This window comes from Bidens hawaiensis, unplaced genomic scaffold (assembly GCF_021521415.1).
Source record: "Bidens hawaiensis isolate Kalapana, Puna unplaced genomic scaffold, B.hawaiensis_p1.1 tig00055796_1, whole genome shotgun sequence".
NCBI lineage: Eukaryota > Viridiplantae > Streptophyta > Magnoliopsida > Asterales > Asteraceae > Bidens > Bidens hawaiensis.
This window is the reverse complement of record NW_027500049.1, coordinates 21,592-34,444: the sequence shown is the minus strand read 5'-3', so window position 1 is coordinate 34,444 and position 12,853 is coordinate 21,592. Positions and strand designations below refer to the sequence as shown.

The 12,853-nt window shown below is 34.2% G+C and overlaps 1 protein-coding gene across 1 annotated transcript; it reads right to left on the bottom strand.

Annotated features, from left to right (window-relative positions):
• Window positions 1–1,383: 1,383 nt before the first annotated feature.
• LOC143601163 (serine/threonine-protein phosphatase PP1 isozyme 3-like) lies at window positions 1,384–6,738 on the bottom strand. The gene is made up of 4 exons (XM_077078642.1): window positions 6,534–6,738; window positions 4,979–5,538; window positions 3,635–3,871; window positions 1,384–1,635 (listed from the first exon to the last, which is right to left on the bottom strand). The coding sequence occupies exons 1-4, from the start codon at window positions 6,706–6,708 to the stop codon at window positions 1,615–1,617; spliced, it is 993 nt and encodes a 330-aa protein (XP_076934757.1). The 5' UTR covers window positions 6,709–6,738; the 3' UTR covers window positions 1,384–1,614.
• Window positions 6,739–12,853: the final 6,115 nt, after the last annotated feature.

Genomic DNA, 12,853 nt, shown 5'->3' with positions numbered 1-12,853 from the left:
CCCAAAGATATAAAAAGAGTATCTTTATTTCTTTTATTAATATTGTTTAATAAAATTATGACTCAAAAACACGTCAAAAAGTTATTGACACGATTAAGAGTGTCTATTTAATGAGTTCAACTTGCTTAATAATATATTTATGACACACATAACAAGTTTAATGAATCGTGTTAAATAGATTGATAACACGCATATATGGACCCGTTTATATTAATTGTGGCTTAATAGTGTTAATCATGTTTTATCATTTTAACCGCCTTTAGTTAATCATGATAAACATCCGTTATTGAAATGTTATATTTAATTGTGTTAAAAATACGTTTCATTTGTATTATTTAACCGGGTCCTAAAGTGTCGTTGATGCAGCGGTAAAATGATAACGAAGATCACATCACGTTGATTCTACGAATTCCCGTGATAAACTTCCAAAACCCCTAAATCCCACCCAAAGGTTAGGGAAAATGAAGAGAAAAATATTTATTAATCAAATTCAAGTCTACCTCTTCAGATTACAAACATATAAACAGACTTTTTAATCCGAAATGGGCCCAAAAAAGGCCATGGGCCAAACACAAACCCAAAAAGAAAAACGAAAAAGCTAACGAAAAAACATAAAAAGGCCCATAACTTTATTTAGAAGACGTTTTTGGGGCTTCGGACAAGGGCCAAACCGCCGTAGGCCGTTTGCTACAATGTGCTTCTCGTCTCAAGCTTCGATTTGACTGGTAATGGGCTTGAAACGGAGTTTCGTGGGCCAAGTTATGCCCATTTTCATGGGCCACCTAAAGAAGCACGATCATGGACCTCCAAATATAGCATGACACGTTTTTCAATACTCGGGCCTCCTTCAGTCGTGTCATCTAACCCGCTTATTATACATGTCTGTGTTATTACTAACAAGATGACAAGCTTTTCCAGCTCTACTTGAAGTTGTATCCAAATTTAACATCTTCATCTTCCTTCTGGTTGATACTTGCACGGTCAGGATTTGAAGCCAACTATGTGTCTATATAAACTAATACCAAATACTGAATGCTTTTAAAAATCTGTCGTATAGACAAAGAATGAAAATCCAACTGAGGATGTTTTGTTCCAATTAGTTACAATATTATCTTCTTTGGTTGTTGGTATTACTAAACTCGTATAAAGCAGATGGTTCGAAATCTCTCATTTGTCAGAAGCAACCAAATCCACCCGCGTACCCTAAACCCGTACTAAGGTAATTCACATAAGCGTGGTCAAACGTAAGTTTTCTATTTTTTTCCTTTTTTTTTGGAAAAGGGAGAATTTGGGGGTTGGGGGGGGGGGGGGTATTTGTATTGGTAAATGACCAAAACTCAAACCCATTTGACCCAACCTCAGCCGGAGATGATAATTAACATGTGAACATTAAACAAGACAAATAAAAGGTATCCCAACGCCTTTCGTTTTATTGGTATGTAAACATGGTTGTCCGGACGTTCTTCACATCATAAGTGGTTGATCACGACAACATACTCCGTATCATAAACTACAACAATGACCAACAACTACAATTTTATATATCTCAGTCTTTACGCGTGCACCACACATCAATGGAGTTCATTTGTTCAAACCTCAACTCCACACTGAATCTCATGATATCCCACCCAAGAACTGCGGCAAAGACCAAACAAAAAGTGTTAGAATGCAAAATCACAATAAAAAACTGCACAATCAGTGTACACGTGTAGAATACAAAATCATAGAAGATCTAGATGTGTGTGGATCTTTATAGTATAAGCATACACATACATTTGCAAATTAACCATGATGCGTTATCATAGCTATGCTAGAATCTTAGATGTGTACGACCAGCCATTTTAAAACCTTTTTTATAATTATATATTAATATTATTTGAGAGTGTAGTTTAATCACTTAAATATGTATATTTAGGACAACTATGAAATTTAGTGCACATATCTAAATTCTTGACATATGTAAATTTGTTATTGCATATATATTGATTTGTTTTTTACACTTGTAAACTTGTGATTCATATATGTAATCACAAATTTATATATAAAAATTGATAAAACTACCCTCAAATAGTATTAAAAAAAGCTTTTAAAATGGTTGTTAAGAGTTCTTAAAAAGAAACCCAACCCTAAATAAATAAGCAAAAGTGTTAGGCAAATGGCAAATTTCTGTGACCAAAATATAAATTTTTTTCCACCTTTATTTCCACTCCATCACTAATTTTGGTTAGAAAGTAATACAAACGTAAAGATAGGATTTTAAATTTAATTGTAGCAGTATAATTATATGTACACTAAATGTTGTCTTTTATTAACAGTTTATAGATTATAACATGCTATGTTATTGGTTTAATTTCTTAAACCATAAACTGTACTGTAGCACCAATTATAATGAATGTGTAACACATTAAATGCCCATAAATTAATTTATTTAAATCATCGTTAATTGATTGTGCATTATTAGAGGTGGCAATCTTGACCCAAACCCTTTCAAATGAGTCAATTTGAGTTGTTTTAAAAGTTAAATGAGTTGGTTTGGGTAAAATGTTTTAAATAAATGGGTCAAAATGAGTCATTTGAAATTCCATCATTTTATTTTCGGGTCAAAATGGGTCGACAGTTCAAAGAAATGGGTCGATGTGAGTTAGTGTCCTAAGGAAATGTGACAGGTTTCGGATCGGAACAGGTTTTCGTACAAGACAGGTTTCGGCATGAAACAGGTTTCAGATCGGAACGGGTTCGGGTCAGGTTTCAAGTCAACACGAGTTTTCACCCATGACGTGTTGGGTTTTGGTTTCTTTTGTTTCTTTCTGGTCGATTCCGGACTCGTTTTTGTTCGTTTTTTTCAGTTTTGTTTCTGTTCGGTTTGAATTCTTTTAGTTTCGTTTTAATTGATTTTTTCGATTTCGATTGATGTGGTCCGGTTTTGGCTTTTTGTTTCTTTGTTTCATTTTCGTCGATTCTTTCGGTTTCGGTTCGTGACTAGATGGTTTTTTTTTTTTATTTTTTTTATTTTTTTTTATGGAACGAGGACAACTTATGAAACATTTTAGTGTTTTTACTTTTTTTGTTTATGATTTATATTTTGAGTTATAATTTTTTTATTATTATTTTTGAATATTTTTTTGAGGGTTTTTTATCTTAATAGAAATCCCCTCAAAAAAAAATCAAAAAAATTAATTAAAAAAATCATAACTTAAAATATAAGTAAAAAACGAAAAATCTAAAAAAACTAAAATGTTTCCGCCGTTATTCTCGTTCACAAAAAAAAACTCAAAACCCGGTTTGACCCTAACCTATTTTGGCCCAAACCAAACCAACCTTCTTTTTAATTGACTCGTTTTGACCCAAACTCATTTTGACTCATACTTGTTTTGACCCATGACTCATTTCAACCCATGACTCGTTCGACCCGACCCGACCCAACCCAACCCAAAATGAGAATAACTTTTAATGATTTGAACACAAATCACCACAATTTATTTCACTGTTGAAATTTGAAAGTGGTTGTGCAGAGCTTTATAAGGTAGGATGACAGAAAATAGACTTTAGTGAACTTACTTTTTGTGGTGTTTGTATCAAATATCTTAAATCTAATAATTAAAAGATATTCTAAACTTGTATTGCAATAATATACCTTGATTCCAGCTGGGGTGTTTCCGGGTTTAGCTGTGGTGGTGCTTCCAAAAAGACTGATACCTGAGTTGACCTTCGACTTTTTCTCAGCGGGTTTTAATATTTGGAAAGAGCACATTAGAGTTTCATCAACACTCATCATCGCACCCGCGTTGTCAAATTCCCCACAATAATTGGGTGCCGAAAATACAGTTACAAGTTGTCGGTTTGCAAAAAATTCGTATCCATCCTCAACCACCTGCAAAACCTTTTATCAGTTTATATTATTCAGGTAATAAAATCCCACATTTGATTATCTAATGGTAACCCATTTTTAATAATCAAGTTCATAATCGCTTCAACCCAGCTGAATATCATTTAATATATATATATATATATATATATATATATATATATATATATATATATAATCTAATGGTAACCCAGTTTTAATAATCAAGTTCATAATCGCTTCAACCCATTGGATAGAGGTACGGTGTGCCTACATCCCACCCTTCCCAGACCCTATTTATAGCTTTGCTATTGGTGGGACTCCACTGGGTATGATTGATTGATAATCCCTTCTGACCCAGCTGCCTATCATATATATATATATATACTTATTTGCCCATTCTTTTGGCCCAAACCAAACCAAAAACAAAATTCGGTTTTTGAGATCTTGAAAACCGTTTAGTTGGGTTTCTATTTAGATTTGGTTCAGTGTTTTTGGCTTTACCAGTTGGGCTTGACATTTTTGACCCAAGAGAAAAAAGAAAACAAAAATGAAAATCCATAAATTCTCGGGTTGGGCCATTTTTTCATAAATAGACTAACATTCAATATTAAAAACCCAAGTATGTTAGTCTATTTTGAAAGTTAGTCTATTTAGTCTATAGGACCAAATTCACTATTTTGGGCCATTTTTTCTCGTGGGTCAAAAATGTCAAGCCCAACTGGTAAAGCCAAGAACATTGGTCCACTATTTATTGAATTCTCATAAATAGACTCACATTCAATATTAAAAATAAAAATCCATAAATTTGGTTTGGTTTGATTCGGCCTTTTCAATTTTAAGCACTTGCAAAACTGAAATCGAACCAAAAATTTAGTTTTCACGAAACATAAGCCAAACCGTTGGTTTTTTTTCCGGGTTTCATTATTTCAGTTCGTTTTTCGGTTACAAGTCAATATTTTCATTTTCACGCACACCCCTAGCAGTGGTGGGGCCGTGAGTTTTCCCTAACGAGTGTTCATTTTCAACAAATAAGGGGAAAAATCCATTCTTTGGGTGATTCAAACACTCTTTTAACAATAAAGTTCAGATTTTAACCACCAGAATAATAATCAAGAGTACAGATACCCATACCTGGTGAGCCCGACACACGAGATCAAGATCATGTTTCTCTAAAAACTCAGTTACAATATCAGCACCAAAGGTATACGAGATACCACGGTCATTCATGCCCCAACCCTTAACATCGACACAAGGATCTGACCATAAAAGATCACACAACAACCCACTATCGGGTACATCAGTAGGTCGCCTCAAATTCCTTATTTGATCCAAATTATTAAGGTCGGGCGACAACCCACCGTGCATGCACAAAATCTTTTCATCAATAAGAGCAGCCACAGGCAAACAATTGAAGCAATCCGAAAACGTCTTCCATAACTTCACATTAAATCTTCTTTTGCACTCGTCGTAAAAACCGTATATGCGGTTTATAGACGCGCATTCATGGTTTCCGCGCAAAAGAAAGAAGTTATTCGGGTATTTTATTTTGTAGGCGAGAAGAAGGCATATTGTCTCGAGGCTTTGTTTGCCTCGGTCAACATAATCACCAAGAAACAAGTAATTGGCTTGTGGGGGTAATCCACCATATTCAAAAAGACGCAGAAGATCTGAGTATTGACCGTGGATGTCCCCTTATAACCATTCAAACATTAAAACGTTATTAAAACCGGTTCATTTTAAATTCAGGTCGAAACAATAGTTTTGGGTCAGATAGACTACAATCTTTTTTCTTTTATGCATCGTTTACATTTGATAACAGAAATTAAAAATTATATTATCACAATTAGCAATTTTGATATTTTTTATTAACCCATTGGGTTCAACTGAAATACACACGTAAGTCAAATCAACGTAATTAAGATATACGGGTCAAAAATTGTAATCGACTAGATGCATATAACAAGCCCTGCAACATATAAGTTTTATGAAAATGGCTGTTTGGAAGCAATTTATATCCAACATGAAGAGTGAGAACTGATAAACCTAATAATTTTAATATTTCTCTTAACCAACATGTTGAACTTGTGGTGCATACATAACGTCCTTTAAAAGACAATGATAACCACAACACGCGTTTGTTGTGGTGACGGATACCAAAACAAATCATAACATGTATTTATCTTCTCTTCATTATTTTCTTGATTCAAAATTCTATCAAAACTAACTACCAATCAAGAATTATGAGCCAATTTCAGCAGCTAACCATCAGTGTTCTAAACTCATTATTGACTTTCAACAATTGACTCAATATTGTAAAAACCAGGACTAATTTTTCAGTAATCGGACAGAAAATCATTAGTCAGACCTTAACTCCGGCCTTAATTCCAACATATTCGCAGCAATTTGTGGCTGTTTCCGGCAAATTTCGAGTGAAAATCATATGTTTGTGTATATATATATATATAATTGAAAATTATATATAAAATTCCATTCCGATTAGTCCCACCCACAGCCCGGCTACCCATTTCATTAACACCGAGTTGACTTTTCAACTATTAACAAATTTGATCAATTCTTATTATTTAATTTCAAGTGTCACAAATCTCACAAAAACAAAAGGAAACCCAAATCAAGAACCCTAAGTCACAAAACCCGAAACCGAAACAAATAATAAAGAAAAGCATACCACAAATCTTGATGGGTGCTTCAATTTCAAGCAAATTAGGTTTCTGCAAGAAAAGATCTTTAGAGTGTTGACAAAGTTGCTTGATTTCAGGCTCAGTGAGTTGGACCTGCTTACCGGGTTTGCCTTTAACTGCAAGCAGCCTATGGATTATATCGTCAAGAACCGATTGATCCATGTGCGTATTGAAATGGGTTTTAGGAATCTTGAAAATTGGAATAGAGGAAAAGGTGGAATGAAGAAGGTCAAAGGTTTGAATGAATGACTAGTATGTAATGTATGGTGTGCGTGCTGCTGCTGGTGACTTATTTTAAGAGGATGATATCGATTACGTAGGTACTTATAAAATGACCATAAATAATATATTTCAAATTAAATAAGTGTTTTTATGTGTGCAGTGATGGATCGGGTTAAATGTCTAATTTTTATAAAAGCAATCATGTGTTGCGGCAGAAAATAGGTCGGTATCAGTTTGATTCAATGTGAAAATTTTCATTGCCACGTACAAGCGACAGAAGTAAAAAGGTAAGTTGAAAAGATAAAAAGTTTTATTATTAAAACTTCGCAAGTTGCCAATTTTTAGGTATATAATTTGTTGAAATATCGCAAGTCGCTTCAAATTTCTCATGACGTATTTGAAATGACCAAAATTTGTCTTTCTTTTTTAAGAGGTCGGACTAAGGGGCATATATCCATAAGGTTCTTTCCTCAAGGTTCCTATATTTCGATAGTTTACATCACTATAGAATATGATAATAATGAAATGGTTCGTATGTGCTGATTTTAAGGAGCTGTTTGAAGGAGAAAAGTTTGGGGATTAGAGTGAATAATTTGGTGTCTAATACAAAACTTACAGCAACACGTTGGACCTATTTTCTATACTTTGCAAAGAAAATGTTTTGACTTGTCATTATAGATGATTATTCAAGATTTGTATGGACACTCTTTCTAAAGTTGAGACTGCTGAAATTGTTAAAAATTTCATAATTCAAGTTGAGAAATAGTTTGTTCTTCTAGTCAAGATTCTACAGGGTTAATAGAATTGAATCCAGAAATGAAGTAATGTGATACAAAGTAGTTATAAATTAATAATAAAAACCAATTACCAAACTAAGCTTTAAAAAGGAAAAGCAAAACTACACTTCATACCTCGGCAGTGTATCGATCATGTATAACACAACTAAGCAAGTTTGGGTTTATACACGTGAGGCGGCTCAAGCTACTAAACTTTGGCCAATTAATCTTAACTAAGTAAATTGATTTGTTTATGTTGATTACTAAAAAACTAAAAATTATTAAATTCACTTAAATAAAAACACTAAGGGAACTGAAGAAATGGAAATTAATGGAAAGTTGAGTGATACGATAAAAGGGAACCACGTAGATAACAGATCTTAACGACACTTAACGAGACTTGGGAATCTAACGAGCGCATGTAACCGGCTTCGAAATATGAACTAACTAGACATAACTAAGGGCAACTAGATCTCCTGCTGGTCTAACTAAAAACCCCTAAACACACCTAGAAAGCAGGAAAGTCATGGTGGAATTTCTAAGTACCATAATAACCAATCTCTTGTTGGTCTCAATAATCACAAACTCCTTTAAGGCTCGTACTCATAATAATCTAGGTAATTCAGTTTCACTAACTTTCTTAACTTAGGTTATAAATTAATCCTAACTGAGTCTAGATGATCGGTCGATGTTTCAGAATGGCTAACTACACCAATAAGGCAATTAGACAACCCAACTCCCAATATCTAAGTCAGACTATTAAGAGGTGAACTACTGGGAAAACTATGGCTGGAAACAAGTCTTATGGCAAGCTTAAACCACAACAAAACCACAAACAAGTAAATTATTTAAATTTTATAACCCTATGAAACACGGAACCTATTCATGCAATAAGATCATAGATTGTCATATATCTGGTCGTATTCTATGATTTTGTTCGGTTAATCATGGATTCATAGATCTTATAATTTTTTTTTATTTTAGTTTCTTGCATATCTAATCGCATACGACTGTCATATTTGGTCGCATTCCGGTTATCAGATCTATTTGACTGTTGCATTCACATTACGGGTAGTTCGTGCGAACCTAATTGTACGCAATCCGGATTTATTCAATCGGGGATTGTGCGATCCATGTTTTGCGAATTAGGTTAATATGTGATTAAGTTTGCAAGCCTAGTATTTGCCATTATGAGTTTTTGCATAGCAATTGTCTGCGAACTAGGTTCTTTGCGAACCGCTTTGGTTTGTAATCCAATCTAGTTAGCGATCATGGTTCACCGTGACTCTGATAATTTGTGATCCACGTTGTTTCTAAAGTTTACACTTAGTTGGAGTTTTGCGAACCAAGCGCTTGGACTTTTGCGATCTAAGTAATTTGTGCGAACCAAAATCTTTTGCAAAGCAAGTTCTAGTACGATTGGGTTAGTTGTGTGATACAAGCCTTTTTGTTTGTGACTTGTTTTGCAATCTGTTTATTGTTTAAGAACTAAGTTTAGAATTTGCGAACCAGGGTATATACCATTCGTGTTTTCTTAAAAGATTAAGAATTACATTCAAAATCATTTTCATGATAAGGTGGTGTTAATCATATTTAGAATTTTAAGAAATAGTTTGTTTCTGCTCATTATTTCATCTGTTGGGTGCATCCTCGTTATTGTTTAGTTTACATTGTGATTGTTTACTTGATTGTGTCTTAAAGATCGTTATCATGTCGACTCCTAACATTATTACCATTATTGTCCTTGACATTGATACCTTAAGTAAGCGACCAAGGCTTGATGGAAGGCTATGTGAGCTGGAAACCCTGGTTCAAAACTTTTGTTATGACTCACGACTGGTGTTGGATTCCTATTAGCAATGGATACACTAAACCAATGAAAACAGGTAATGATGGGCAAACCCATGTGAAGAAAAAGATAGCTGGTTATGATGATATTGATGAGATGGAAATAAACATTAGAGAGCAAAAAAGCTTATTCTTTGCTTACCATGGGTTTAGTTTATAATAAGTTTCATAGTTTATGCCATCACAAGTTTTCAAAGGCATTGTGGATGCATTAGAGCAACGATTCGAGGGAAATGCCGATCTCAATAAAGGAAAAAAAAGACATATTCTCAAGAAACAGTTTGATGTGTTCAAGCATATGAAAAACGAATCATTTAAGGACATTATCACTGGTTTTTCCCAACTGGTGAGAAAATGTGATAGCTTTGTTGTCATTTTCACATAAGAAGAACTGAAGGAAAAGCTCATGAATGCTCTTTGGAAGAGTTGGTCTATGAACACCTTACTAATCAAACAAACCATGGATCTTTCCACTATGACACTTGACACTGTGATGGGTAAAATTCAAGCCTTTGATGGATATGAAGATCCATAACGCTATTGAAGAACAAGAATTGCAATATCTATCAATGTACTATTCAAATGCTATGCTAATTTGTAACATCCTACTTTTGATAATAATAAATAAAAGAATTGCGTTTACTTAATGGTGTGTTATTATTTAGCTAAGTTAAACAAAAATAATAGAGTGTGGGCTTGGACAATAAAAGATGGAATAAGGGTTGCTGATGGGCTTTAGGTCCATGGGGTTTGGGGTATATAAACACCCTTAAACCTCCCTAAAACCTTCATTTCACCAACTTTGCCTCTCTACACACTCAAAAACACACATAAACACTCTGATCATTTCGGACCTAGATCCGATCTGAAGAAAGGTTGGATTTCGTGTTCAAGCTTTATAAAACAACAAGAAATACATCTAGGATAACGTGTTGGTCCATATCTGAACCAAACCAAAACCCTAAAAGTTAGCCATGCATAGCTAAGGAGGGGTAATACAGTTAACTTTGAGAAGCACATGACACATGTGAGATTCTAGCCCCATTTCATTTTTATATTTTTAGGGCTGTGTGCATGCTCGATGTGATTAGCTAATACACTTACCTTTAGTGGTAAGTGTATTATATGTGAATGTTTTATGAATGATATATGAATAACATAGAAAAGATTAAGAGTATGTATGAAAGTATATAAATATAAATATAAAGAAAGGTATTTATGGTTGTATGGTAAGAGGGTGGCAGACCCTAATAATATATGTGAAATGAGGGTGGCAGACCCAAATAATATATGTGAAAGGAGGGTGGCAGAACCTAATAATATATGTGAAAGGATGGTGGCAGACCCTAGTAATAGTTGTGAGATTATAGGGCGAAAGGCTCTTTAAAACATATAAGTATGTATGTAAAGTAGGATAAAGCAGGAAAGTATGAAAGATCTAAAGTATGAAAGTAAGAATAAAGGTACACGCTTATGCATGGATAAAAGAAAGTAAAGTAGGTTAAGTATGTAGTATGAGAATGTAATGTATGTTGCGTGATTAACTAGAACTCACTCAGTGTAGTTGACTTTTAGTATGGACGCATGTATATAGGTTAAAGGAGCTAGCTTGAGGATGACAAATGGCATGGATTGCATGGCTGGCATCTATGAAGGAAGACATGATGTTTTGTTTTTACGTTTTATGTTGAGACAATGATCGATGTCGAAATGTCAATCAAAAACATTTATAAAATACATTTACTAGCAAGGGCAAGTAAGGTGTCGAATCCACAGGGAATTAGTGGAAAGTGCTAATCAAATTCATAATTTATAAAATATTAAACTAAGTGGATAGACGATGTCAAGCGGTTTGAAAGATTTGTTAAGCAAATACAATGTTACTTTGATTTGTAAACAGTTATGAGGAAATAACCAATCTCCAGGTTTCAGGTTGTGAAGCAAGTTGGACAAGTAATTAAACTTATTTGGAAATCTCTTTGTTTGAATTAATAAGCAAAAGACTAAATATTTGGCTCGGCTGATTATCAAAACTTAATCCGAATAATTGGCACAGCTAAATAATAATCTAATTGATTACCAGTTTTAGATATTGATTAATGAAATCAATGATATGGTTAATGATAAACGGGTCAATGACGATAAGAACTCAATCCTAAACCAATTAACTCATACAACCTTAAGCATTCAATTATGAAAAATTGTTTAAGCACACAAACAAACGTAAAGATTCAACTAACCGAATGATTAACCAAATCAAAATCCAATATTAAGGTTCAAAATACCAAAAAGACTAACCACAAACACAACCCTACACCCGGAGATGGTCACAGAAGCTTTAACCTAGCATAAGCATCTTGGAAATCTTGATTCTTGGTTGAGATGATGATAACATGGATGATTATGATGATTGGAAGGTGTTATGATGGTGGAGAATGGCCCCAAAATCGCCCAAGGATGTCAGGGTATGAAGCATAAATGATTTAGGGTTTAACTGGGCTTAAATATGGAAGAAAAACAAGAAAAAACAATTTTCCATCAGACCCGGCCGTAGCTTACTGCCAGGCACCGTAGCTGTCACACCCCAGACCACGGCCTAGGCGTGCGACACTTATGTTGGTACCACATTTATAAATAAATCAGTGTTATGTATTAAAAGTGGAAGTCTTTAAAACATGTGAATTTAAAATATAATATTTACATTAACAAAAAGACGGGATAAAAAGTTCCCGTTCAGTGTTTTAAGTAAGATTACTTGTTATTTAAAAAATCATCATTTATAATTTTAAGTTAAACAAAAAGATCAGAGCCATCGGATATCTTGAGCACTTCTTCATCCTACGCCTTATTCATGATTAGGGTCCAAATCCATAACCCGTTTACCAGTTTATGTTATCTTGCACCTAATCTTCGTTTAAAAATCAAATTAGATTCGTGCATATCGTTGATGCCTATTTCACTGTCATTATCCCTCAAATAATTGGAAATAACAATCACATATTACACGGATTCCTTATTCTACCTAAGCCGCCCTAACCCGTTTCTCATTACGCTACATATCGACCATCAAAATTCAATTGAAGATGCAGTTATAACCTATTGATCATCGCCGTTAATACCCCTTATTGAATTAGATTATAATTGATGTTTATATCGTGTTCTTGGACTCTCCATGGCCAACGGCTTAGCGAGCAATTAACCACACCTAGGACCATTGTTAAAGGTAATAAATTATAATCTTCATTCATCCCTTGTCATTAACCCTAACATTAATCGGCCAATCCATGAACGATTTAGCCAATTAATTTCTAGGTTTCTTATTGTGAAACTAGTCTTGTGGTCTGTCTGGTTATTTTCTTCGCGATAAGGTTCAAATCAATAAAACACACTAGCCCAGATGGTTAGGCCCTGTGCGTTTAAGACTCAGGGAGGTTGGGGGCGCGGGTTCGAGCCACCCCCAG